Source organism: Scyliorhinus torazame, chromosome 2 (genome assembly GCF_047496885.1).
Source record: "Scyliorhinus torazame isolate Kashiwa2021f chromosome 2, sScyTor2.1, whole genome shotgun sequence".
Taxonomy (NCBI): Eukaryota; Metazoa; Chordata; class Chondrichthyes; order Carcharhiniformes; family Scyliorhinidae; genus Scyliorhinus; species Scyliorhinus torazame.
In genome coordinates this window covers 250,002,646-250,030,076 of record NC_092708.1, presented here as the reverse complement: position 1 = coordinate 250,030,076, position 27,431 = coordinate 250,002,646, and the positions used below count along the sequence as shown (strand labels likewise).

The following is a 27,431-nucleotide window of genomic DNA, read 5'->3' as shown; positions in this document are numbered from 1 at the left end:
CGCACTTTGCTCTCCAATTAAACGGCATGCTAGCAAAAATCATTACAAATATTCCCAGTAAACGTCAATCAGTGGGCAAAAGGTTCCGAGCAGGAGGAGCAACAAATAAATCGCCCACTGGTGTTACAAGGAAATATTCTTCCTTGTGACCGTGAGGATCAAGGATATAGTATCCTGCGGATATTATAAGCACAGTTACAGTGACAGGGGCAGCTGATGTAAGTGTACAGTACAAACACAGAGCTCCAGCTCTCCTACAACCACACGAGTCAGAATGCAACTCTGATGTGAGGAGTTTCCTGACACAAACGAAGGTTTGATGTCGGGTGTACAGCTCTTTTCACCACCTGGTTCAGGTCCAGCTCCGCAGCCTTCAACATTTAAACCAGGCCTACATGGCCTGTGGCGTGCTGAGGGAGTTCTCCACTGTCAGCTGAGAACCCACCTGTCCGCTAAGGTAAAAGGTCCCACCACAACTGCTCGAAGAAGGGCTGGGGTAATTCCCGGGTCTCCTGGCTAACATTTATCGTTCTGCTGATATTATACCTGGTCATTATCACATTGCCCTTTGTGGGATTTCGCTGTGCTCAAACTGCCTGCCGTGTATCTAATTGTAGAACAGTCACGACACATCAAAAGCACTTAATTAATTGTGAAGCAATTTGGGAGCTCCTGATTTTGCGAAAGACACAAGATAATTACATATATTTCTTTGTGATATATACTCAGTAAGAGGTGTAACTGATGTCCCAGAGTCTCGAATTCCAAGACTGGTACAACCTATCCCATGAGAAAATATAACTTGCGGCTGACTCTTACCAACTTTTACAGATGCACCATAGAAAGCATCCTATCAGGCTGCATCACAGCCTGGTATGGCAACTGCTCGGCCCAGGACCGCAAGAAATTACAGAGAGTCGTGAACACAGCCCAGTCCATCACACGAACCTGCCTCCCATCCATTGACTCCATCTACCCCAGCCCTGGGGAAAGCGGGCAGCATAATCAAAGACCCCTCCCACCCGGCTTACTCACTCTTCCAACTTCAAAAGTCTGAGAACACGCACAAAGAGATTCAAAAACAGCTTCTTCCCCGCTGTTACCCAACTCCTAAGCAACCCTCTTATGGACTGACCTGATTAATACTATTCTCCTGTATGCTTCACCCGATGCCGGAGTCTATGTATTTACATTGTGGACGTTGTGTTGCCCTATTATGTAATTTATTTTTCTTTTATTTTCTTTTTATGTACTATATGATCTGTTTGAGCTGCTCGCAGAAAAATACTTTTCACTGTACCTCGGTACACCTGACAATAAACAAATCCATCCATCCAGGTTAATGTTGTGGCTCTTTCTCCTCCCACGTCCAAACATTTTGATCTGCATTCTATAATCCTCTTTGTATTAAAATCGAGCCCCACTTCCTCCACCCACAACTTGTCACGCTTGAATTCACAGTCACTGAGGACAACCCCACTGGTTGTTCCTCCTGCCCTCAGAACTACCTCTTTCCCTCGACACTGTGCCCATCCCAAGCTCTACTTCCCTCCTTCAGCTCTCCCTCCCTTTCTCGGCTCAACCTCCCTCCCCAGCTGTCCCTCCCCGGTTCCTCCTCCTTCGGCTCCTCCTCCCTTGGCTCTGCATTCACTTCTCATACAGTATAAAGTTGCCGTTTCTCCTCACATTCCTATTCTTGCGATTGTCCTAATGAGTTGAAGACGAAAAGCTTTGACAACATTTTTTTTTTCAAAATACAATAGCAATGTAATAGTTATGATACTGTGCTCACAACCCTAACGTCATGATTTCCGGTCCCACCATGGCAAATTGTGGCTTTGAATTTGTTAAATCTGGTACTTGAGGAGATGGCACAAGGGTAAAAAATGACCATTAAAATATTCCAGACTGTTGTAAAACCCAACAAGTTCCAATATCTTTTGGAGAAGTAAATTCACTTCTAACTCTGATTGCCCTGATAAAATCATAGAATCTCTACAGTACAGAAGGAGGCCAGTCAGCCCATCGAGTCTGCACCGACCCTCTGAAAGAGCACTCTACCTAGGCCCACTCCCCTGCCCTGTCCCTGAAATCCCACCAAATCGTTGGATCTGTGGACATTTTTGGACTGTGGGAGGAAACCGGAGCACCCGGAGCAAACCCCCGCAGACACGGGAAGAACGTGCAAACGCCATGCAGTCACCCAAGATCGGAATTGAACCCAGCACTCTGGCGCTGTGAGACAGCAGTGCTAACCACTGTGCCACCCATCTGATTTATTTTAATGGACTTAGTGGGGAAGTGCATCAAGGGATATGATCTAAGTGAGTGGTAGAGTAGTCCCATGGGGCTGAAGGGCCTCTCCTTTATCTTGCACTCTCTGGTGGCAATAAAGCCCGACCTTGCCAGTTTTTCCAACTTCCCCAAAACAAACTGGAGACAAAAAACTTCAACAAAATGTAATTTCTTGGTTAATCACGTTCACCAAGTAGCCCTTGTTACTGTACCCTCCGCCTTCTCGCCTCTGCCTAATAAGGTCAGCCCTCCCCCTCCTTATTCACAAACAATGACTGGCAGTGCTGAGTCTAGCAACAACAATATAAAGCAAGAAATATAAAACAAGATTCAAGGTCAGATGCCCTAGTAAACTCAGCCAGGGCGAGGCACTTCAAACAGTAACACTTGAGAACTGGAACAATGCCCTGAGCAAAATGCATGTTCCCAGCAATAGCATGCATAATCTACAGCGAATAACTGTATAATGTCAGAAAGCAAAGCCCTGGAACAGAGACTTTTTAGAGTATCCAATTATTTTTTTTTCCAATTAAAGGGCAATTTTGCGTGGGCAATCTACCTACCTGCACATCTTTGGGGGTGAAGCCCACGCAGACACGGGGAGCATGTGCAAACTCCACACAGACAGTGATTCGGAACTGGGATTGAACCCAGGTCCTCACCACCGTACCTAGAACAGAGCTGAGCGTCTGGATTTTCCGATTTGGAGACGATGTCCCGACGCTGGCGTGGGAACGGTCGCGTTTTACGACCGAAAAATCGTCGCTATCAGGCACGCAGCGGAGAGCACCCGGCTCTAGCTGCCCATACGGCTGGAGAATTGCCGTGTCCATGACCGCGCATGCACACGGCGGATCGGCTCTACCACGACTGTGGCTGCGCTGGACTCAGTCCGCAGCCGCTATGCCGAAATCCCGGTGATGCGACCATCAATTCACACGAGATAGAGAGTTGAAGTGAACAGTGGCTTTAATCAACTAGAACAGTGTCTGCCTGCGACTGCTCTGCAATGAGAGCCGCCTACAGGGCATCTGCTTTTTATACCTCCCCTCAAGGGGGCGGAGCCCGCAAGGGCACCAACATGATACAATCAGTGTAGTACAGTACGATAGTCCATAGGTGGAGCCCACATGGGCAACAGCGTGGTACAATGCAGTACAGTGGTGAATGGTTACCATAATACGTTCACCACACCCGGAAGAAAATAGAATGTGAGACCCACGCCGTCGGGAACTCGGCGGGTCTTGGGTGGAGCATCGGAGGGAGGGCTTCAGGTAATGTCCTGAGGCCGTCCATACGGCGTACATGCTGTTTTGGAGGGGGAAGAGCATCGCAAAAACGTCGCTGCCCCCGGTTATGACCTGTCAGTACCATACCTGGCTGACTGTATACAGAGCTTACTATGGATGATTTAGGGTTCACCGCCCTTTTAGTGGGAGAGCTCGTATTTGGCGAGACTCACAGGGAGCTTGATTGCTCCAACCCCGTAGGTCCCGTGAGGGTTATAACGTTCCTCCCCACCCAAAGTTTGAAGATTCCTCTGACAATTGCGGAGTAGAAGGAGGCCAAACCTTCTTTGCACCTGGTGGTGTTTTTGTGATTCATGGTGCTGGATTGGGCAGTGTATACCTGGAATGGGAACGCCGCTTCTGACATGAATGTCATGGTGGATGCAGTGTTGGAGGCTGCTGCACAGTAGCTCCCTGTCGGAGACCTTGAATTTGTTAAATCTGGTACTTGCGGAGTTGGCACAGGGAATAAATAAATGACCATAAATATATTCCAGATTGTTGTAAAAACTCTGTGTCATGTGAGAGTACCTTTAAGAAATGGGTGTTTATAAATGGGTATGTATGTAAATATCTGTAGTGAGAGTATCTTTAAGAAATGGGTGTTTATTATTGCAGTGATGTCAGAGAGTGGGTGGAGCTGTGCTGTCTGTCAGCTTTTTACTTTCGTCTTAGGCTGTTTGCTGCAGGGTGTGTTTTAGTTTCGTTTTCAGAGCTGGATAGCTGCAGTCACAGCCAGAAGGTGTATGAATATCTCTCTGTAATCTAAAGACTGTAAATCAATCCTGGTGATTTAAAACTAGTAACAGTAGTGACTTTAACCTGATGTGCTTCTAGTAAAAGGTGTTTTAAGTCTCATGGATGTTAAAAGGAAAGCTTAAAGGATTACTTAGTGTTGTATTCTTTGGAGGTTGTATTTGAATTAATTGTTGCTAAGATGTTCACTGTATGTTTTAAAATCGTTAACTTGAGTTCATACAATAAACATTGTTTTGCTTTAAAAAATACCTTTCCATTTCTGCTCTACCACAGCTGTAGAGTGGGCCGTGTACACCCCATACCACAATCTATATTAAGTTGTGGGTCAGATGAACTCCAAGGTACACTTTGGGGTTCTCTAAACCCTGGCCCATACCAAATTGGGGCTCGTCCGGGATCAAAGTCTATCTATTGGATTGGCTTTGTGAACTTAAAGACAGTGAGGGGTGAGCATATTGTGGTTGCTTTTCAGGTGTGGTATTTTAGTTTAAGTAGAAAGTGTGTTGTGGACAATGGCTCTTTCAGATGTTTTGGGGTTGGTCACACGCATTACCTTACGGACAGAGACTAAAAGCAGACTGTTAGATTTGGCAAGAATAATGCAGTTAACATTACCTGACAAAATGTGAAAAGATGAGGTAATTATGGCGGTGGCAAAGCATTTAAGTAACCTGAGATACAGTTTGACTAATTGGAAATAGCAAAAATTCAGTTGCAGATTAAACAAATGGAACATGAGAAAGAATTAAAGCAGCTTGAATACAAAAGAAAGAGAGAGGAAAAAGAGAGAGAGAAAGAGAGAGAGAGGAAAAAGAAAGAGAAAGAGAGATAGAGGAAAAAGAGGGAGATGAAAGGAAAACAGAAAGAATAGCCCTAGCAGCACAAAAAGAAAAAGAAAGTTGGATACAGATCAGGGAAAAAGATAAAGAGAGGGAGTTTGAACTTCAGAAAATGGCCATGAAACCTAACAGTCAGTTAAAATTGGCAGGCGTAAAGGGAAAGAACAGTTGGATGATAGCGATGAGGATAGTGAGAAAGAGCGTTGTAGTCGAAGGCTTGGTGGGAATCTATTTAAATATGTCCAAGCATTGCCAAGGTTTGATGAGAAGGAGGTAGAAGCCTTTTTCATTTCATTTGAGAAGGTAGCTAAACAAATGAAATGGCCACAGGACATGTGGGTATTACTGATTCAAACAAAGCTGGTAAGTAGGACGAGTGAAGTATTTGCATCTCTACCGGAGGAGGTATCTGGGACGTATGAGGAGGTGAAAAAATACATCTTAGGTGCATATGAACTAGTACCTGAAGCCTACAGACAAAGGTTTAGAAATTTAAGGAAAGAATTTGATCAAACATACATGGAGTTTGAAAGGATCAAACAGAGTAATTTTGATAGGTGGATAAGGGCTTTGAAAATAGACCAAACGTATGAAGCTCTCAGAGAAATTATACTTTTGGAGGAGTTTAAAAATTCAATTCCTGATGTAGTGAGAACTCATGTGGAAGAGCAGAGGGTTAAAACTGTGAGATTCGCAGCAGAAATGGCAGATAATTATGAATTAGTTCAGAAATCAAAGCTTGGTTTCCGACATCAGTTTCAGCCTGTGAGGGAGAGAAACTGGGGACATGAGAAATACTCAAGTGGTAAAGGCAAAGGTGATCTGATGGGAGATAATAAGGAGGGTGTAGCTCAGATTAAAAAAGAAATCCAGGAGGGTGGAAAAAAAATGAAAAGTTTCAAATGTTTTCACTGTAATAAACACTGTAAATGGTTAAAATGTGTTAGTGGTTGAAGAAAAGCACTGGGAAGGCTGATGTGGTAAAACAGGATAAGACAGTAGGGTTTGTTAAAGTGGTAAAAGAAAGCCCAAGTGAAGCGAAGGAGGTGCAAAAGATTGTACAGCTTGTACAAGAGGTAATTGATAAGAAGGTGCCAGATCTCTTTAAAGAATTTAATTGTATGGGTAAAGTTTACTCATGAGTATCAGGAGGAGCAGGTAAAGAAGTCACAATTTTAAGAGATACGACCTTCTTGTTCAAAGAGACTGTCAATCGAGAAGGAATTCAGTTGGAGGAAGAAAAACGAAAAAAAAAAAAATAGACTATATTATTATACCTGTTTGCGTGTGTTATTTTTTGAAACAAAAAAGTATATTTACTGTGTGCATTTCTTAAAGGATAGTGAAAAGGTGAAAAATGAAACCATCTTGAAGTTGATGGTTTATTTTTTTTTCTTGGGGGGAGGTGTCCTGTGAGAGTACCTTAAGAAATGGGTGTTTATAAATGAGTATGTATATAAATATCTGTAGTGAGAGTACCTTTAAGAAATGGGTGTTTATTACTGCAGTGTTGTCAGAGATTGGGTGGAGCTGGGCTGTCTGTCAGCTTTTACTTTCGTTTTAGGCTGTTTGCTGCAGGGTGTGTTTTAGTTTCATTTTCAGAGCTGGATAGCTGCAGTCACAGCCAAAAGGTGTATGAATCTCTCTCTGTAATCTAAAGACTGTAAATCGATCCTGGTGATTTAAAACTAATAACAGTAGTGATTTTAACCTGATGTGTTTCTGGTAAAAGATGTTTTAAGTCTTATGGATGTTAAAAGGAAAGCTTAAAGGATAACTTAGTATTGTATTCCTTGGGGGTTGTATTTGAATTAATGGTTGCTAAGATGTTCATGTATGTTTTAAAAAGGTTAACTTGAGTTCATAGAATAAACATTGTTTTGCTTTAAAAAATACTTTTCCATTTCTGCTCTACCACACCTGTAGAGTGGGCCGTGTGCTCCCCATATCACAATCTATATTAAGTTGTGGGTCAGATGAACTCCTTGATACACTTTGGGGTTCTCTAACCCTTGGCCCATAACACTCTGATAACCCTCATAGAATCTCTACAGTGCAGAAGGAGGCCAGCCAGTCCATCGAGTCTGCACCGACCCTCTGAAAGAGCCCTCCATTTAGGCACACTTCCTAGGTTTCATATCCGAATCAGTTTCATTGACCTCTCTCACGGTGGCGTCAGGATCGCCTTGGAGCAATGCTCTGGCCTATTCGGGCAAAAGATTTGCCTTGAGAATAACATTCCTCCCTGAGGAAATATACAAAGAATTGGTCATTTGGAACGAATGTGGTCAAGGGGCTTTTGCTTTGTGGTCAAGATGTGACCTTGCGCCTGTACTTGATAAGATATCGGTCTTGTCTGGAGGACGATAGTTCTGGAGATCCACTGGGCACTGTCTGCAAAGCTTCTAACATAGACTGCATTACCTGGTACAAAGAGTCTGGGCAGTCGTTGATAAACCGGGAAACGTCCTTGTAGCTCCTGGCTACAGTGTACTTCCCCTTTTCTCTGAGGGAAAACCATACTAAGAGGACTCTGGCCCATCAGCAATTCAGCCGGAACTCCCTGGTCGAGGCATGCAGAGTGGTTCCGTGGCAGAACAGAAACCTGGCCAGCTACCTGTCTATGGACCCCGAGGACTGTTTTTCATTCCATGTTTGAACAGCTGCACCGTCCTTTCCACCAGCCCGTTCAAGCCGGGTGATGGGGGGGCGTGCAGATGCGCCACATCCCGATAGCTTTCATCAATCCTGAGAACACTTCACTTGTGAAGGACGTTCCATTGTCAGTAACTGACACCTCTGGGATGCCATGAGCACTGAAGGACAAGCACAGTTTTTCAATGGCTGCTCTGAAGGTGGTCACCAACATTTTATGGACCACTAACCCTACAGTGAGCATCGATCAGGAGGAGGAATATCGAGCCTTGAAACAGGACGGCAAAATCGCTGTGCAATCGAGCCCAAAGTCACCTTGGCCATTACCAGGAGTGAAGGGGTGTAGCTGGCAGAGGCAGCGTTCAGACCCGGCCACCAAGCATTGCTACGTGCTAACATTTTCATTTTGGACACCTCGGGGTGTCCGTTATGCAGGCCTCTCAATATCAGGTCCTGGCCTTTTTCCGGAGTGGTGACGCGCATAGCCCACAGCAGGAGACCATCCTCCATGCTAAACTCAGACATCCTCTTCCAAAATGCCTGCAACTCACCTAGAAAGTGTCCGTGCTGACTTGCATACAGGGCAATATGCCGAACGTTCAAAAGGACAGGATCTATCGGAGTCCACTTGCAGATCTGGGATGCAATGACAACCGATAAATCCACAAAGTTGAGCGTGGCCATTATCTCGTCAGTCCTGGGAGGAGAAGGAGGGTTTGTCAGCAAGGGAAGTCAGCTCAATGCATCCACATTTGTGATCAGGGTGCCGGGACGATGCTCAAATGGGTACTCGTAGGCAGCCAGCAGAAGGGCCCAATGTTGTATCCTGGCAGAGGCGATGTGTGGAATGGCCACATGCTCCTTAAAAAGGTCGAGCAGTGGCTTGTGGTCCCTGATCATCAAGAAACGTCAGCACTACAGCTTCACGGCACTGAGGTCCCAGGTTCGATCCTGGCTCTGGGTCACTGTCCGTGTGGAGTTTGCACATTCTCCCCGTGTTTGCGTGGGTTTTGCCCCCACAACCCAAAAGATGTGCAGGGTAGGTGGATTGGCCACGCCAAATTGCCCCTTCATTGGAAAAAAGGAATTGGGTGCTCTAAATTTATTACAAAAGAGATCATCAAGAAACGTCGGCCATACACGTGTTGATGGAATTTCTTCACAGCGAAGACAACTGCCCCCCCTCTGGTGGGGGAGCTCCTATTCGGCGAGACTCACAGGAAGGTTGATTGCTCCAACCCCGTGGGTCTGGTGGAGGTTCTAACAATGTGCTTAAAACTATGGAGTAAGACTTGAACCCACAAACTTCGAAGGTGGGATTGCCGCCCACGGAATCATGCGTGAGATCTTCAGTCGAGCTAGTGCCCCTTTGTTGGTGTTCCCGTTCAAAGTCTCAATACTCACAGAGAGCCGTTTACTCTCTCACATTTTTCAGGCAGGAAAGTAGAACACCTCCACAGTTCTGGTACACTATTATAGAAAGGATATTATTAAACTAGAAAGAGTGCAGAAAAGATTTTCGAGGAGCTGACCCCGTCTTGATTCCCAAAGGTCGGGGAGTCTAAAAATGGACGGCATAGGTTTAAGGTAAGAGGGGAAAGATACAAAAGGATCCGGGGGGACTTTTTCACACAGAGGGTGGTGAGTGTCTGGAGCGAGCTGCCAAAGGCAGTAGTAGAGGCGTGTATAAATTTGTCTTTTAAAAAGCATTTAGATAGTTATATGGGAAAGCTGGGAGGATATGAGCCAAATTGGGCAATTGGGACTAGCTTAGTTGTAAAAACTGGGCGGCATGGCTAAGTTGGGCTGAAGGGCCTGTTATCATGCTGTAAACCTCTATGACTCTATGACACTGGCCATCTCCCTCTCTCTTTCCTGAGTTGCAGTGAACATTCGACTCAGTTTTCCCAAAAGGACCGGCTGATATTGACTACTGCCAAGAAAAGATCGTCAATTAGGCTGACAGGAGAGGTTAATGTAAATACTTCAGCCGCTGACTTAATTGGTATCCGGAGAAACTGTTGAAGCCCCAAATGCTGCTTGAAAACAATAGGAAGGAACCTTTCCCCTTAGTGGAGGGGTCAATAACCAGGGGGGCATAGATTTACAGTAAGGGGTAGGAGATTTGGAGGGGATTTGAGGAAAAACGTTTTCATCCAGAGGGTGGTGGGAGTCTGCAGCTCACTGCGCTAAAGGGTGGTGGAGGCAGGAACCCTCACAACATTTAAGAAGCATTTAGGTGAACACTTGAAACACATGGTTACGGACCAAGTGCTGGAAAATGGGATTAGAATAGATAGATGCTTGATGGTCAACACAGACATGTTGGGCTGAAAGGATTTTTTTTTGCGCTGTAAACTCTATGACTTCCTGTCTCCCATTATAACCCGTTCCTTAGGCTGGATATAAAATTGCTTAAGATCTGAGGGGTTGTATTCTGAGGATCGTTTCAATCTGTTGACTAATCCAAGCAAAGCAGAAAGGCCAGAGCCCCTTTTACTTGGGTATTGTTAATACTTTAGGCCAAATGGCCTAATTCTGCTCCTAATCTCACGGTCTTATTATCCATCATGTCCAGATCTATTTTTCACTATTCTTTCATGGGATGAATGTGGTGGTTAGCCACTTTCTTGAACCCCCCCCCCACAAGTGACGGGTAATGGCCGTCTCCAACACAACAGAATCAACCACCGTCCTTTGACATTCAATGGCATTGCCATCACTGAATCCTCCAGCATCAACATCCTAGGATCACCGTTGAAAATTAACCAGGCAAGTCATACAAATAGCATGGCAACAGGATCAGGTCATAGGCTAGTAACTCACCTCCTGACTGATGGCCATCAATTCAGTCAAGACACTGAGTAGTAGTGAACCGATGCTTTAATAGACTAAAAGTGTGCCGACCTGTAGTTCCTCCCGCACTGCAATACTGCCCCAGATCAACGGATTTTATACCTCCTCAGAGGGGCGGAGCCACGGGCGGAGCCAACAGCAGCACCAATAACAACATTCCAACAGTACAACAGCAACAACCAATAACAGAACAGCAATAACAGTAAGTATATACAACAGTGGAGATAATGATGGTACTAGAACAGTAGAACAATAGTGAACATATATACAACAGCCTTACGTAGCCATACGTGGCTCACCACATTCACCACCCGTTAAGAAAAAAGTCCGGTGGGGGTGAAGCGGACTCACAAGTTCAGTCTCACGGGAGGATGAATTGTTCGCTGCGAACGCCTCAGCTCCGGTTGCGGCGTGGACACTGGCGTCGAGACCTTCGGCTCCGGGGGCACATCGTCCGCACAACAGGGTCTCGGATAGGGTGACGACGCAGAGGCAGGGCTAAAGGACCCTGTGGGAGATGTTGGTGAAGGTGTGGGTGGGGAGGTGAGTGGGGAGGTGGCGCGGTGATAATGGGTGCGGGGGTACCCGCGGGAGCCAGGTCCCGGAGGGAGACTATGTCCTGTCGTCCATCGCGGTGTGCCACATAAGCGTACTGAGGGGTCGCGTGGAGAAGCTGAACCCACTCGACCAGGGGATCGGCCTTATGGCTTCTTGCGTGTTTCCGTAGGAGGACCGGCCCAGGTTTTGTTAACCAGGCCGGGAGTGAGACCCCGGAGATCGACGACCTGGGAAAGACAAATAGACGGTTGTGAGGGGTCTCGTTTGTGGCCGTGCACAGAAGCGACCGGATGGAGTGGAGCGCGTCAGGGAGGACCTCCCGCCAGCGGGAGACTGGGAGACTTCTAGACCGTGGGGCCAGAAGGACGGCCTTCCAGACCGTAGCATTCTCACTCTTCACCTGCCCGTTCCCCCGGGGGTTGTAGCTGGTAATCCTGCTCGAGGCGGCGCCTTACTGAGCAGGTACTGACGCAGCTCATCACTCATAAAAGAGGAGCCCCGATCGCTATGTATGTAGGCGGGAAACCAAACAGGGAGAAAATGCTGCGCAGGGCCTTGATGACAGTGGCAGAGGACATATCAGGACAAGGAATTGCAAACGGGAAGCGGGAGTACTCATCAACAACGTTGAGAAAGCGCACATTACGGTCAGTGGAGGGGAGTGACCCTTTGAAGTCCATGCTGAGGCGTTCAAAAGGGCGGGAGGTCTTCACCAGGTGAGCCTTGTCCGGCCGATAGAAGTGCGGCTTGCACTCTACACAGATTTGGCAATCCCTGGTCACAGCCCTGACATCCTCAGTAGAGTAGGGCAGGTTACGGGCCTTGACGAAGTGAAGAAGCTGGGTGACCCCCGGGTGACAGAGGTCGTTGTGGATAGCCCGTAACCGGGCATCTGGGGGCTCATTGAGCTTCCCAGGGCGATACAAGATGTCATAGTTATAGGTGGAGAGCTCGATTCTCCACCGCAATATCTTGTTGTTCTTAATCTTGCCCCGCCGTGTGTTATTAAACATGAAGACAACTGACCGTTGGTCTGTGAGGAGAGTGAATCCCCTGCCGGCCAGGTAATGCCTCCAGTGTCGCACAGCTTCCACAATGGCTTGTACCTCCTTCTCGACGGAGGAGTGTTGAATCTCGGAGGCATGGAGGGTACGGGGAAAAAAGGCAACAGGCCTTCCTGCCTGGTTGAGGGTAGCGGCCAGGGCAAAATTAGACGCATCGCTCTCCACCTGGAACGGAAGGGATTCATCCACAGCGGCATCGTGGCCTTGGCAATGTTGGCTCTGATGCAGTTGAAAGCCAAGCGGGCCTCAGCCGTCAGGGGAAAAATGGTGGACTTAATGAGTGGGCGGGCCTTGTCCGCGTAGTTGGGGACCCACTGGGCATAATACGAGAAAAACCCCAGGCATCGTTTCAGGGCCTTGGGGCAGTGGGGAAGGGGGAGCTGGAGAAGAGGGTGCATGCAGTCGGGGTCAGGCCCTCGGACACCATTTTCCACGACATAGCCGAGGATGGCTAGCCGGGTTGTGTGGAAAACGCATTTCTCCTTATTGTAGGTTAAATTAAGGAGTCGGGCGGTGCGGAGGAATTTGTCTAGGTTCGCATCATGGTCCTGCAGGTCATGGCCGCAGATGGTGACATTATCCTAGTACGGGAACGTGGCCCGCAGCCCACCATTCGGTCCATTGTTCGTTGGAAGACCGAAACCCCGTTGGTGACGCCGAATGGACCCTGAGGAAATGGAAGAGGCAGCCATCTGCCTCGAAGGCAGTGTACTGGCGGTCTTCCGGCCAGATAGGGAGCTGGTGGTACACGGACTTCAAGTCTACCGTAGAGAAGACTCGATACTGCGCAATCTGATTGACCATGTCAGATATGTGCGGGAGGGGGTACGCATCAAGCTGCGTGTACCAGTTGATCGTCTGACTGTAGTCGACTACCATCCGGTTCTTCTTCCCGGTCCTGGCGACCACCACTTGCGCTCTCCAGGGGCTGTTACTAGCCTCAATGATCTCTTCCTCCAGGAGCCGCTGAACCTCTGACCTGATGAAGGCCCTGTCCTGAGTACTGTACTGTCTGCTCCGGGTAGCGACGGGCTTACATTCTGGAGTGAGGTTCCGAAGAGCAAGGGAGGGGCGACCTTCAGGGTCGCGAGGCTGCAGATCGTGAGAGGGGGCAGGGGTCCCCCGAATTTTAGAGTTAGGCTTCTAAAGTTGCACTGGAAATCTAAACTGAGCAGGAGGGGAGCACAGAGATGAGGAAGGACGTAGAGCTTAAAGTTAGTGTACTCCACGTCTTGTATTGACAGGTTTGCGACGCAATACCCCCGGATCTGCATGGAGTGCGAACCGGAGGCGAGGGACATAGTCTGCGAGACGGGGAGGACCTGCAGGGAGCAGCGCCTTACCATATCCGGGTGGACGAAACTATCTGTGCTCCCAGAGTCGAAGAGACAGGACGCCTCCTGCCCGTTGAGTTTGACGGCCATCATACGATTTCGCAGGCTGGGACTGGTCGAGCTGGATCGAGCTGAGGTCATGCGGAGGACTATCTGTGGCAGCAGCATGATGACAACATGGTGGCGTCGACGATATCGGCCAAGATGGAATCCCCCACGGGTCGCACGTGGCAGGCCGCGTTGACGACGTCGGCCAAGATGGCGGCCCCCACGGATGACGCGTCGGAAGGGGGCGGTCCCGGCAGGCACGATGCCACGTTGCGAGGTCTGTAAGCCTCAGGCCAGCCCTGACAGACTTTTGAGTTTGGGGCTTTAGAGCGGCTCAGACATACCTTCGCAAAATGACCTTTCTTGTCGCACTCATTACACACAGCGCTGCGTGCTGGGCAGCGCTGCCGGGGATGCTGGCCCTGCCCGCAGAAATAAACAGCAAGGTCCTCCGGAGCTGGCCAGCAGCCGTGCGGCGCAGGAGAGAGGTACGCCTGGGTCGGGTGATGGCTTCGCCTCTGACGTCCCCGAGGATGCCACGTGGTCGGACGGGAAGGCCACTTCTAATGAGGTAGCCAGCTTCACTGTCGCCTCGAGGTCGAGAGCCCCTTTTTCGAGGAGGCGCTGCCGGATATAGCTGGACCGGACTCCAGCCACATAAGTGTCCCGAATCATTAGCTCCGAATGCTCCGATGCAGAGACCGCCCGGCAGTTACAATTGCGGGCGAGTACCCTCAATTCACGAAGATATTCTGCGAGCGACTCACCCTGGCGCTGACACCGCGTGGTCAGGAGGTGTCGAGCGAGGACCTCGTTGACCGGCCTCATAAACTGTCCCTTTAGTACGTCTCCAGCCTCCGTATACAAGGCCGCGTCCCTGATTAACTGGAAGATCCGATGGCTCACCCGGGCGTTGAGGAGAAGCTGTTTGAGTGCCAGAGAAACCACAGCAGTCGAGGAGTCAAGGTAGGCCTCGAAGCAACTGAGCCAATGCTCAAAGATAGCCGGTGCTTCAGCGGCCTGCGGGTCCAGTTTGCGACGTTCAGGTTTGAGGGCAGCATCCATTATCAAAAAAAACTTTTAGTCTATTAAATTGATGGACATCAATTCAGTCGAGACGCTGAGTAGTAATGAACCAATGCTTTAATAGACTAAAAGTGTGTCAACCTCTAGTTCCTTCCGCATTGCAATACTGCCTCAGATCGACGGGCTTTATACCTCCTCAGAGGGGCGGAGCCACAGGCAGAGCCAACAGCAGCACCAATAACAACTTTCCAACAGTACAACAGCAACAACCAATAACAGAACAGCAATAACAGTAAGTATATACAACAGTGGAGATAATGATAGTACGAGAACAATAGAACAATAGTGAACATATATACAACAGCCTTACGTAGCCATACGTGGCTCACCACACTCACTCCCCAAAGCCTGTCCACCACCCACAAGACACAAGTGTGTGACGGGGTTCTCTCCATTTGCCTGGATGCATGTAGCTCCGAAAACACTCAAGAAGTCTACATCATCCAGGCCAAAACAGCCTACTTGATTGGCACCCCATCCACTGCCTTAAACATTCACTCCCTTCCCCTTTCTGCGATCGGCCGGAGAATCCAGGTTTATGCTGGAATCGGGGGCGGGCCGTGTTTGCAATGCTCCGCCCCCTCAAAAAAGGCGAACAGGATGGCCTCAGGTCGTTATCTGAGACCCTCCCCCGATGCTCCGCCCCCGATGGGCCGAGTCCCCGACGTGGGCCGCGTGTCCTCACAACGTTCGGGGACCTCGCGTAGCGGCTGCGGACTATGTGCAGCGCCGTCACAGTTGGGGGGGGGGGGGGGGGAGCTGTTCCGCTGGCGGGGGCTTCAGCGGGGGGACTGATGGGGGTGGTCCAGGAGTGGCGAGGGGTTTACAGGTGGCAGTTTTTGGCAGGCTGCGCCGTTGCACGCGCATGCAGACGTAGCCATTCTGCGGGAGCTTTACGCGACACGGCTGCTAGCCACCCACTGGGTGGAAGATCGGTGCGGGGGTGATGCCGACTTTCTGGTCGTAAGACCAGACGGATCCTATGGACATAGCCACAGAATCGGAGAATCCAGCTTAAGAGTCTCGCTCTATGCGGATGACCTAGTCCTCTATGTCTTGGACCCGCAAAGTGGCATGGAAGGGATCATGAAACCCCTGAGAGAGTTTGAAGCCTTCTCGGGTTACAAGCTCAACCTAAGTAAGAGTGAAGTCTTTCCGGTGAACCCGAAAGGGGGAGGGACAGAGCTGGAGGGATTGCCATTCAAGCAAGCCCAAAACAAATTCCGCTATCTGGGGATTCGGATTGCCCGTGACTAGGCACGGGTCACTGAGCACTGAGCACAAATGGAATCTGACCAGTCTGACGGAGGACGTTAATCATAGAATTTACAGTGCAGAAGGAGGCCATTCAGCCCATCGAGTCTGCACTGGCCCTTGGAAAGAGCACCCTACCCAAGGTCAACACCTCCACCCTATCCCTATAACCCCGTAACCCCACCCAACACTAAGGGCAATTTTGGACACTCAGGGCAATTTAGCATGGCCAATCCACCTAACCTGCACGTCTTTGGACTGTGGGAGGAAACCGGAGCACCCGGAGGAAACCCACGCACACACGGGGAGGATGTGCAGACTCCGCACAGACAGCGACCTAAGCCGGAATCGAACCTGGGACCCTGGAGCTGTGAAGCAATTGTGCTATCCACAATGCTACCGTGCTGCCCACAAGACATGCCCTAAAAAGGACCTAGAGAGATGGGACACACTTCTGCTCTCCCTAGCGGGGAGGGTGCAGACGATTAAGATGAACGTACTGCCCAGGTTTCTCTTCCTGATCAGATCCATACCGGGGAAGGGGGGGGGAAGCGGAGAGAAGAACCCAAAGATCCCCAAAAAGGTCCTACAAAGAAAAGGAAGCATGGGGGGGCCTGGCCCTCCCAAACCTACAGTACTACCACTGGGCGGCCACAACAGAAAGAGTGAGGGGATGGGTGAAAGAACCGGAAACGGGATGGGTGTGGATGGAGGAGAGCTTCTGCACAGGAATGACACTCTGAGCCCTCGCCATACCGGCACTCCCATACCCGCCAGCCAAGCACTCAACAAGCCCAGTGGTGGTAGCCACACTCCGATCCTGGAACCAAATGAGGCAGCACTTAGGCATAACCGAAATGTCCACCATGGCCCCCAACTGCGGCAACCACAGGTTCGCACCAGTCATGCCAGATGCCACCTTTAAGAGGTGCAGACAGGAGGGGGGGGGGGCGCTGACAGTTAGGAACTTGTACACGGACGATAGACTAGCGATGTTAAAGGAACTGACAGAAAAACTACAACTACTCAACGGGAATGAACTGCGACACCTACAGGTAAAGAACTTCCTCCGCAAGGAGACAACAGCATACCCATGGACGCCGAGACACACAATGTGAGAGGAACTACTGGGCATGGGTAACCTGGGGGGAGGGAACTGCGGGGATCCCCCGCTGGCTGCTAAGAAGGACACGCTCCCCACTGGACAAGGCACAGGAAAAATAGGAGGACGAACGTGAGACTGAAATAGGGTGGGGACTCTGGCACTGAACAGGGCCAACTCCACCTACACTTGCGCAAGACTAAGTCTCATGAAAGTGAAAGTGGTACACAGAGCCCCACAGAGCCCACTTAAATAGAACCCGAATCAGCAGGTTCTTCCCAGAGATGGAGGACAAGAATGGTGCAAGGGAGATCCGGCCAACCACACCCACGTGTTCTGGGTGTGCCCCAGACTGGTCTGGTCCAGGGAGGCGCACCAACCCCCTCACCGAGGGAAGGGGGGGGGGGGTGGGGGGAAGGGGTTATTCCTATGTAAATTAGCTCTTTCTGTAAACTCTGTAAAAAACGCAAAAGTCTCAATAAAATCTTTTTTAAAAATGTTTTTCCAAACACGTTTGGATGTCCCAAATTCTGTAATCTCACACCCCTCCCAATGATTGACCGTCCCACGATGCGCCACTCCACAAATTGCCTCACTCCTTATGATATCCTACCCCCATGTGTATGAACCCCACCCCTGCGATTTTTGACTCCTCTCCGTGATATTCTACCCCCGGTGTCCCAAACACTCATCTCCTCCTCAATTCCCACAGCACCATCCCAAACTATCCAATATCTGTTCTCTTGCTGATTTCCCACCTGACCGCCTGCGATCCTGACTGGCTGCTGGGCGTATAAAACTGTTGAGAAAAACATCCATTTGGCTGTTAATTGTGGTAGGACGTGGAGCAAACCCAATTACTCCCACACCGCTCTCTTCTCAGCTCTGAGGAAATATTGGAGCCAATAATTTCCTGGTGCCACTAATGACTTCTATTTATATCCGTAGCCTCCCCCAGTCAAATAAACTGAGCCTTCAGCTGCCTAGACCCGAAGCTCTGGGATACCTTCCTAAAACGTCTCTGCCTCGCTACCTTTCTCGCCTTCTTTAAGAAATGTATTTTTTTCTAAATCGAATTGGCCACGTGTCCAAATAGTTCCTTGTTTGGCTAAGTCTCATTTTTCTTTTACGTATAATGCTGCTGTGACACGTCTCGGGATGTTTTGCTGCATTAATGGTGCTGTTTAAACGCAGTTGTTGTTGCGTTGGCAGCCTTTGGTCCAATAGGTTCAGTAGTAAGGCTCTGCTGTATATCATCACAGTCTACTCTGAGCAACAGGGAAATACCTGACCAAAGCCTGGGTGCCGACCTACAATTTTCATCTGCCTTTATTATGGTTTATTCCGTTCACCTTTCACTGAGTCTTTCGTTGAAAATATATCTTTGTGGGAACTAGGGCACAATCTCCTAGCGTCGGCAGGGAGTGCCAGATTTGGGAGATTAGTGCTCTTTGACTGGATATCATTAGCCTGGCTGATTTTTTTCCCCTCTAATGCTCCTGACCCAATACTGAATACCTTCCCCCATGGTACATTTTTTTCGGAAAAGGATTTTTTGGGGGGTAAGAAAGGGTGTGCTTTTTGTTGTTGTTGCTGGGTCGTCAGAGCAGCAGATCTGAAGCAAATGTCTTCAATCATTTGAAAGCTCTTTATTGGCAGGTCTTCTTGGAGATCATATTACTGAATATTAGACCGATTAATCCTCCACTTCTCTCCTTTGATGGAAAATTTTCCTGAACCATGGTTTAAGTTATAGTTGGTTGATTGTTCATTCGAAGTCTGCATGATTTAGAACACTGGTTACCATGGCGATTTCCCCATCAAACACAGGCCAACATGTTGAAAAGAAATCATCCTTATCTATAGGAAGGGAGTTGGAATCCTTCCCCCCCCCCCCCCCCCCCTCCCAATCTCCCTCCCACCATTTGAGGTCAAAACCCTTTCCTTATTCCGGCATACTTATTAATTGCCCAGCGACCACAGAACTTGGTCATTTTGGAGTTAGTCAGGCCAGTGCACCAGGAGTGGAGTATCCAGGGCTCGTGGGAATGGGAAATATCAAATCTCGACCAAAGCAGAATCCAGGCTATTAGAATAAAGACGTGTGCCATTTATACAGTGCTTTTCATAATCTCAGGATGTCCTAAAGCACTTTACAGCTAGTGACTTGGATTTGAAAAGTAGCCACTGTAGCAAGGAAGCGAAAGCACCAGTCAATGTGCACACACAGCAAGGTCCCACAGACAGATAGGTGATAATGACCAATAATTAATATGTTGGTTGAGGGATGTATAGCAGCCAGGATACGGAAAGAACTTCCTGCTCTTCTTTAAAGTAGAAGTACTGAATCTTTTATATCCAGCTGAGGCCTCTTGTCAAATTCTCATCTGAAAGAACCATAGAGTGCACCCTCAGTAACAACCTGGACCATGTACTCAAGTCTCTAGAGTGGACATTGAACCCATGGCTGTCTGGCCCATTGGTATGAGTATCTGCTGCCTTTTGGTTAAGATCAAGCCCGAGATCAGGTGTAATGCTTGCTTTTTGTCAGAGTGGATCTAGTATATCTTTTTTGTGGGGACCATGAATTCAAATTCAAATTGAATCCAATTGTTCTTTGGAGTAAGCAAAGAGATGGATGAAGGGCCTGCCCTGTCCACTCTGTGCATTAGCTTTGTAAATCTAAGAATGGAATTATTTTTTAAAAAATGAATCCCGTCAGATCCTCATCACCACATGCTGCCCTCAAAGCGGCTGCGGGGAGGGGGGTGGGGGGGGTGGAGTGGGGGGGGGGGGGGTGACATTCACACACCTCGTTGTGGAATGTGCCTTCGCAAAGGCGGTCTGGAGGGGGATGCAGTGGTATTTGTCGAAGTTCGTCCCAAGCAGCTCCATGGTGCAGGACTCTAAGGGCCACGCGCTGTTCCCAGGGGGACGCATCGAGACAACTGCGGCTGGAGGATCATCAACTCGGTAAAAGATGCATTTTGGTCTGCCCGAAACTTGTTGATCTTCCAGTGCAAAGAAATGTGGTTGATCAAGTGTTGCAGACTGGCACATTCCAGGGTCCAGGGCTACAAGCTGAGGGTCGCACTCAAGCTTAAGGCAACCGCCGCCAAGGCACACCAGAGAAAGGCCTCTATGTAGGCCTTTCAACCAATGTAGACTGGGGGGCTGGTAACTATGTAAACCCCTGTGACTGTAAGCTCAATCCTGATTGCACATGGTAAATGTAACTGAAGCACCTCAGAGTGTGACATGACCGATGTATATAGTTTGAACAGCATTGTACGGAAATATTGGAATGTTTCTAATGTTCTCATTACTGTTTTGAAGCACCTCCGAGCGCATCTTGATCTGTGGAAAATGTGAATATCATTGCACCTTCCTGTTGAGACAATTTGGTATGTCTTGCAATGTTTCTTTCAGGTATTTTATGAATAAAGTATGTTTTTGCAACAAAATAATGAGTGCCACCACTGAGCCACAGCTGATTCAATCATATCAGTTAACATTAGCCAATAAAGAACAAATAACAATACAGCACAGGAACAGGCCCTTCGGCCCTCCAAGCCCACACTGGCCATGATACCAACCTTTGCCAAAACCCTCAGCATTTCCTTGTGCTGTATCCCTCTATACCCAATCTATCCATGTGTTTGTCAAGATGCCTTTTGAATGCCGTTAATGTATCTGCTTCCACAACCTCCCCTGGCAATGTGTTACAGGCACTCACCACCCTCTGCGTAATAAACCTGCCTTGCAAATCTCCTCTAAACTTTGCCCCACGGACCTTAAACCTATGCCCCCTGGTGACTGCCCCTTCACCCTGGGAAAGTGTGCCTGCCCATCCACTCTATCCATGCCCCTCATAATCTTGTAGACCTCTATCGGGTCACCCCTTAACCTCTGTCTTTCTAATGAAAACAATCCAAGTCTATTCAGCCTCTCCACATAGCTAACACCCTCCAGACCAGACAACATCCTCATAAACCTCCTCTGCACCCTCTCCAAAGCCTCCACATCCTTCTGATAGTGTGGCGACCAGAAGTGTGCGGCCTTACCAAGGTTCTATACAACTGTAGCATGACTTGCCAGTTTTGGTACTCAATGCCCGTCCTATGAAGGCAAGAAATCCATATGCTTTCTTGACTACCTTGTCCATTTGTGTTGCCACCTTCAAAGATCTGTGGACATGCACACCCAGATCTCTCTGACTTTCTATATTCCTAAGAGTTTTGCCATTTACGGTGTAATAAATCAGCCAGAATTTGCTACACTCGTAAACAAATGGCACATTTGCCCTTGCCCATTTAATTTCCATTAAATTTTGCACTGTAAGACCTGGGTTCTGTGGCCAAGGGTGAAGCAAGGCAGCTCGCAATTGACTTTAATGAAAGCTGCGCTGAGAGATGTAGCAATGCAATTAATTGTGGTGTTCTTTAATGGGGATTCCGCAATGATGTCATCGAGCTGCCCATGCAGCCAATCACTTTAAAGAATTCCCACTGACTGCCAACCAGGAAATGAAAAGCACTTAAAATCAAAGTACTGTTTACAAATTTTACGCAGAGCAGAATAAAGGTTGGGACATGGAATAACGATAGAAGCTGAAATGTGGTGAAAAAAAGCTCTTTTGTAAAACATATTTCTGAACATACTTAGTTAAATAAATCTTGTGATTAATCAATTGAGACATTTAGCAACACTCCACAAATATTAAATATTGTTTTCAGGGCCAGAGCTGTAGTTCAGCAATTGTTAATACTCAGGTCACTGTTGAAGACCCAGTTACACCTGACTGAATGATCCCCCCATCAACTGATAGAACCATAGAATTCCAACAGTGCAGAAGGAGGCCATTTGGCCCATCAAATCTGCACTGACCCTCTGTAAGTGCACCCTACCTACACCTACTCCCACACCCTATCCCCATAACCCCACCTAACCTGTGCATCTTTGGACACTAAGGGCAACTTAGCACGGCCAATCTACCTAGCTTGCACATCATTGGAGTGCGGGAGGAAACAGGAGCACCCAGAGGAAACCCAAGCTGGGAGAGTGACTGGGAAACTGCAGCTGAGTTTGTTCCTGATACTGTCTGACTATCTTTGATTTCTGTGCATGAAACAGTGAGCATCTGTGCACATGCACACTGTGCTCTCCAGTTGAGAGAGAGAGAGAGAGCGAGAAAGACAGGGGGAGAGAGAGAGAGAGAGAGAGAGAGATAAAAGAGACAGAAAGCAGATGTTAAAGAAATTACAATTAAAAGCTGAAGGAATGGATTAGTTAAATTTCAGAGGTTGTTTTAGTCGGAATTATCAAACCATTAAAAAGAACGCCTGAACTGAAAATGTCCAAGTTTCTGTGACAGCTCCGCCTGCCTCCGCAGCATGTGCTCACGCATTCTCCTCATTTGATTGGGGAGCAAGACAGTGTGATGTGGTTCCTAGGAAGCTAGAAGTAGAATGGCACAGGTGCCCACGTCTGACGTTACCCTACAATTTGCACATAAATACCCACTAGTCTCACAATTATGTTGGCAGTAAATTTTGGCCCATGTTTATTGCCTCATGTGGTGAAGCTGATTATGTGATGACCATAGCCTCAAGCAACTACTGCAAGGTCAACTAAACAGATCGCTCACCACAGAATGATCCCGCTAACACTGTGTAGCACAATCAATCACTCACGAGGCGAGAAGAGATGAAGTCAATCGATGGCTTTATTACGCAGACTTGTTCCCCAGCAGCTCGGTTACAGAATGCGGCTGCTGGGAGAACCAGGGTTCTTATACTCCGCCTTACTGGGTGGAGCCAGCAGGCGGCAGATCCAATCAGGACCCAGTGTCTGTCCACCAATAGCCTCTCGGCATCACTGGGTACCGTACTACCCCTAATACATACCACCACACACTGTAACGTATAAAGTCTTACAGTCAAATTAAGAGCTTCAGAGGTAAATATCAGAGACCAATTATTCTGATTTAAAGGGTCTTTTCTGCCACAAGAACTGATATCCATCAATCCTTTCATCACCCAAATTACAGACAACTGATATATGGAATGTGATGAATGGAACATATTACATCACATTCCATATATCAGCTGTATACATATTACCTTTAATACGTAGGCCCCTTTAAGACGGGGTTTGGAACCCTGGGGGACACCGCCTCCGGCTCTGCCCCCAGGGAGCTGTATATAAGATTACGTTCAGTGGGCAGCGTGCAGTGAGCACACTTCTCGGCAGCTGTCTGGTTCTCTGGCAATTAAAGCCTTTGAATTATCAAACTCCTCTCCTGAGTCGTAATTGAGGGTATCTCATGGAAGGAATAGAATTCACTCTCTCTTATACTGCATGCATGTGAACCAATGATTAGAAATTACTCCTGCCACGACCTCTGTCCAATCCCCTAGAAGGATAGTCAGGATTTTTACCCTTCATTATCTTTACTGTGGCTAATTAAACTCAGTTCAAAGCCTCAAAGGTTAAGGAGGCTGAAGAATGACAGTGGTTCCTATTCAACTCTGACCCTGGTACACTCAATAAAATTCACTGACAGTCCCTCTTACATTGTACACCTCTCTCTGCCCTGGTACACTGTACATTTCCCTGTCTGTCCCTGATACACTGTTCATCACACTGCTCATCACATTGCCTGTTCTCGATACACTGCATATCTCACTGCCTGTGCCTGTTACAATGAATACCTCACTGCCTTCCCCTGTTATACTGTATACCTCACTGCCTGCCCTGATACGCTGTTCCATTACACTGTGTATCTCAATGCCTGTCTCTCTTACACTGCATTTCTCACTGCCTAAGCCTGTTACAATGTATATCTCACTGTCTGCCCCGTTATACAATTTGGGCGGCACAGTAGCACAATGGTTAGCAATGTTGCTTCACAGCGCTATAGACCCGGGTTCGATTCCCGGATTGGGTCACTGTATGTGTGGACTTTGCATGTTCTCCATATGTCTGCGTGGGTTTCCTCCGGGCGCTCCAGTTTCCTCCCATAAGCCCAAGAAGCCATGCTTGTTGGGTGAATTGGATATCCTGAATTCTCGCTCAGTGTCCCTGAACAGGCGCCAGAGTGTGGCGACTGGTGGATTTTCACAGTATCTTCATTGCAGTGTTAATGTAAGTCTATTTGTGACACTAATAAAGATTATTATTACCTCACTGCCTGTCCCTGATACACTGTGCCATTATACTGTATATCTCACTGCCTGGCTGTGTCGCATAGTATATCACATTGCCTGTCTGTGTTACACTGTATATCTCACTGCCTGTCCCGATATAATGTATATATCACTGCCTGTCTGTGTTACACTATATCTCGCTGCCTGTCCCCATTATACTGCATATCCCACTGCCTCTCCCTGTTACACTGGATATCTCACTGCCTGTCTGTGTTACACTATATCTCGCTGCCTGTCCCCATTATACTGCATATCCCACTGCCTCTCCCTGTTACACTGGATATCTCACTGCCTGTCTGTGTTACACTGGATATCGGGGCTGGTTTAGCACAGTAAACTAAACAGCTGGCTTGCAATGCAGAACAAGGCAGCAGCGCAGGTTCAATTCCCGTACCAGCCTCCCCGAACAGGTGCCAGAATGTGGCGACTAGAATGTGACAATAAGTGATTATTATTATTTTATCTCACTGCCTGTCCTTGTTATACTGCATATCCCACTGCCTGTCTCTGTTACACTGTATATCTCACTGCCTGTCCCCGTTATACTGCATATCCCATAGGCTGTCCCTGTTACACTGTATATCTCACTGTCTGTCTTTGCTACATTGCGTATCTCATTGCCTGCCCCGAAACACTGTATATCTCATTGCCTGCCCCGATACAATGTGGGCGGGATTCTCTGCTGAGGGATTCTCCATTGCCATGGCAGCGCACCCACACCCGCAGGTTTCCCAGCGGCATGGGGTGGCCACAATGGGTAATCCCATTGGCAGGTGGCGAGAATGGAGAATCCCGCTGCCTGCGAGGACGCGCCACTGAGGAATATGCGGCTGGGGGACCGGAAAATCCTAAATATCTCGCGACCTGTTCCTGATACAGTGTATATCTCACTGCTTGTCCTTTTTACTCTGTATATCCCAATGCCTGTCTCTGTTAAACTGTATATCTCACTGACTGCCCCTGATACACTGTATATCTCACAGCCCTTCCCTAATATGCTGTATATCTCACTGCCTGTCTGTTACACTGTATATCTCACTGCCTGAATCTGTTACACTGTATATCTCACTGCCTGTCTGTTACACTGTATATCTCACTGCCTGAATTTGTTACACTGTGTATTTCACTACCTGTCTGTTACACTGTATATCTCACTGCCTGAATTTGTGACAGTGTATTTCACTACCTGTCTTGTTACACTGTATATCTCACTGCCTGAATCTGTTACATTGTATATCTCACTGCCTGTCCTTGATACACTGTGTGGTAGTCACCACGGTTGTATTATATTGTATATACTGCACTGCATACGAGGGTATTACGGTAAGGCCCCTGTACTACAGGTACGGGGGTAGATCCCTGCCTGCTGGCTCCACCCAGTAGGCGGAGTATAAATGTGTGTGCTCTCCGAACTGCAGTCATTTCGGCAGCAGCTGTAGGAGGCCACACATCTCTGTGTAATAAAGCCTCGATTACTCTCTACTCTTGTCGTAATTGATAGTGCATCACACTGTTTATCTCGCTAACCGTTCCTGATACAGTGTATATCTCACTGCCTGTCCCAGATACACCGTATCTCATTGACTGCCCTCTGTCAGACACTGTAACTCACTAACTGCCCTCTATTACTCTGTCTCACTGACTGTCCTCCGATACCCCCTGTGCACCTCACTGACTGTCCTCTACAACCCCTGTGTATCTCAATGTCATGACCTCGTACTCGTAGCCACCTACTCCCCCCCCCAACCCCCGGTAGTGCTGACTTGTGATAAGCTCAGTGGTGGCACAGTCGTGAGCACCCAGCAAACAACTTCTAATGACAAGTTAGGGTTAAGCTGAGAGTTTGAGAAGTTGCAGGTACTGCGCACTCACAACTCCGAAAACAATAAGGTAACTCACCATTTTCTGCATGTTCGCTGCAGGGGGTTGAACTTTGCTCCTGAGTCGGTTGTGGTGGGCCAGGATGGCAAAGCCTTCTTTGGGCGTCAACTCTGCAAGGAGAAAGTGATAAAAGTGTAAAAATGCAAATGCTGGGGGCCTGGCCTGACGATCTCCATGGCAACAACTGAATGTGTCTCAAAGGTCCAATTCTGACACTGGGCACTAACAGGAATATTTTACTTATTCATTGCAAACAACACTTAAAAAAAATCTTTGGTAACTTCGAGGTACAATTTGACCCCTTTGCAAGATCTGCTTCTAAAATTAGTCACATTCTGCACAAGTTGGTCAATAAAGATTGAAGCCATTCTGCTGATAAAGGAGATGATAAAAGTTTTTGCCACCTGCAAACTTTCATCTGAAGTTTTTTATTGGAAGAAAAGTAGTCCTATTATTTGCTACAACCTTCTCAGAGAATAATTGGGGCGAGTTTAAATTAAATGCACCCTCCCTCCCCTTTTTTTGGTCAATACACAGGGACTTAAGAGAGTTTCCAATCCTTTACCTTTCAGACCCCAGTGCAGGGTCCCTTTCCCGGGCTCTGTGTCTGCAGCTGCCAACGCCAAGCTGGCCAACAGGACCGGTAGCACAGCCGCCCCGTTCATCTGAACCGTTGATCAGTGTTGAATGTTCGAGACTGCGTCTTCTTATTGCTGCCTGCTCACCAGTGTCTCCTTCCACTGCAGCAAAGGGGGTTGGAGAACCAGAGAGGGAGACAGAGAGAGAGAAAAAAACAAGCAGACAAGGGAACAGGGAATGCGACTCCCCGCCCCCCACAGCCAGGGACTGCTGCACTGGGGACAGTTACACACACTGCACCAGTCAGCAACTGCATCCAGCGCTTGCGTGTACTCTGCACCGCACCGCTCACTGAGCTGCATGTAACTTGCAAAGTGTCATTTCATCCTCGGAAGGTGCCAGGAACAGTGTGACAGATCTCGATTCCTGCCCCCTCAGGGTGTGGTTTTACATTCCACCCACCTCATTTGTTTGTCTCTTATCATTGCTTCTGCCAATTTTTGGCTTGATCTCCGATTGTGAGGAGCCACAAGACCATAAGAAATAGGAACAGGAGTAGGCCATTCAGCCCCTCGAGCCTACTCCGCCGTTCAATAGGATTATGGCTGATGGGCATTCCTCACC

The 27,431-nt window shown here is 48.1% G+C and overlaps 1 protein-coding gene across 1 annotated transcript in view; it reads right to left on the bottom strand.

The window, feature by feature from the left end:
- The window catches only part of LOC140397179 (C-type lectin domain family 18 member A-like), an 80,194-nt gene extending 53,062 nt beyond the window's left edge, over positions 1-27,132 (bottom strand). Inside the window, exons 1-2 of the mRNA XM_072486136.1 lie at positions 26,794-27,132; positions 26,247-26,338 (exon numbers count right to left, since the gene is read on the bottom strand). Of these exons, the coding sequence (XP_072342237.1) occupies positions 26,247-26,338; positions 26,794-26,893 (192 nt within the window). The 5' untranslated portion in view covers positions 26,894-27,132. The remainder of the gene's footprint in view (positions 1-26,246; positions 26,339-26,793) is intronic.
- Positions 27,133-27,431: the final 299 nt, after the last annotated feature.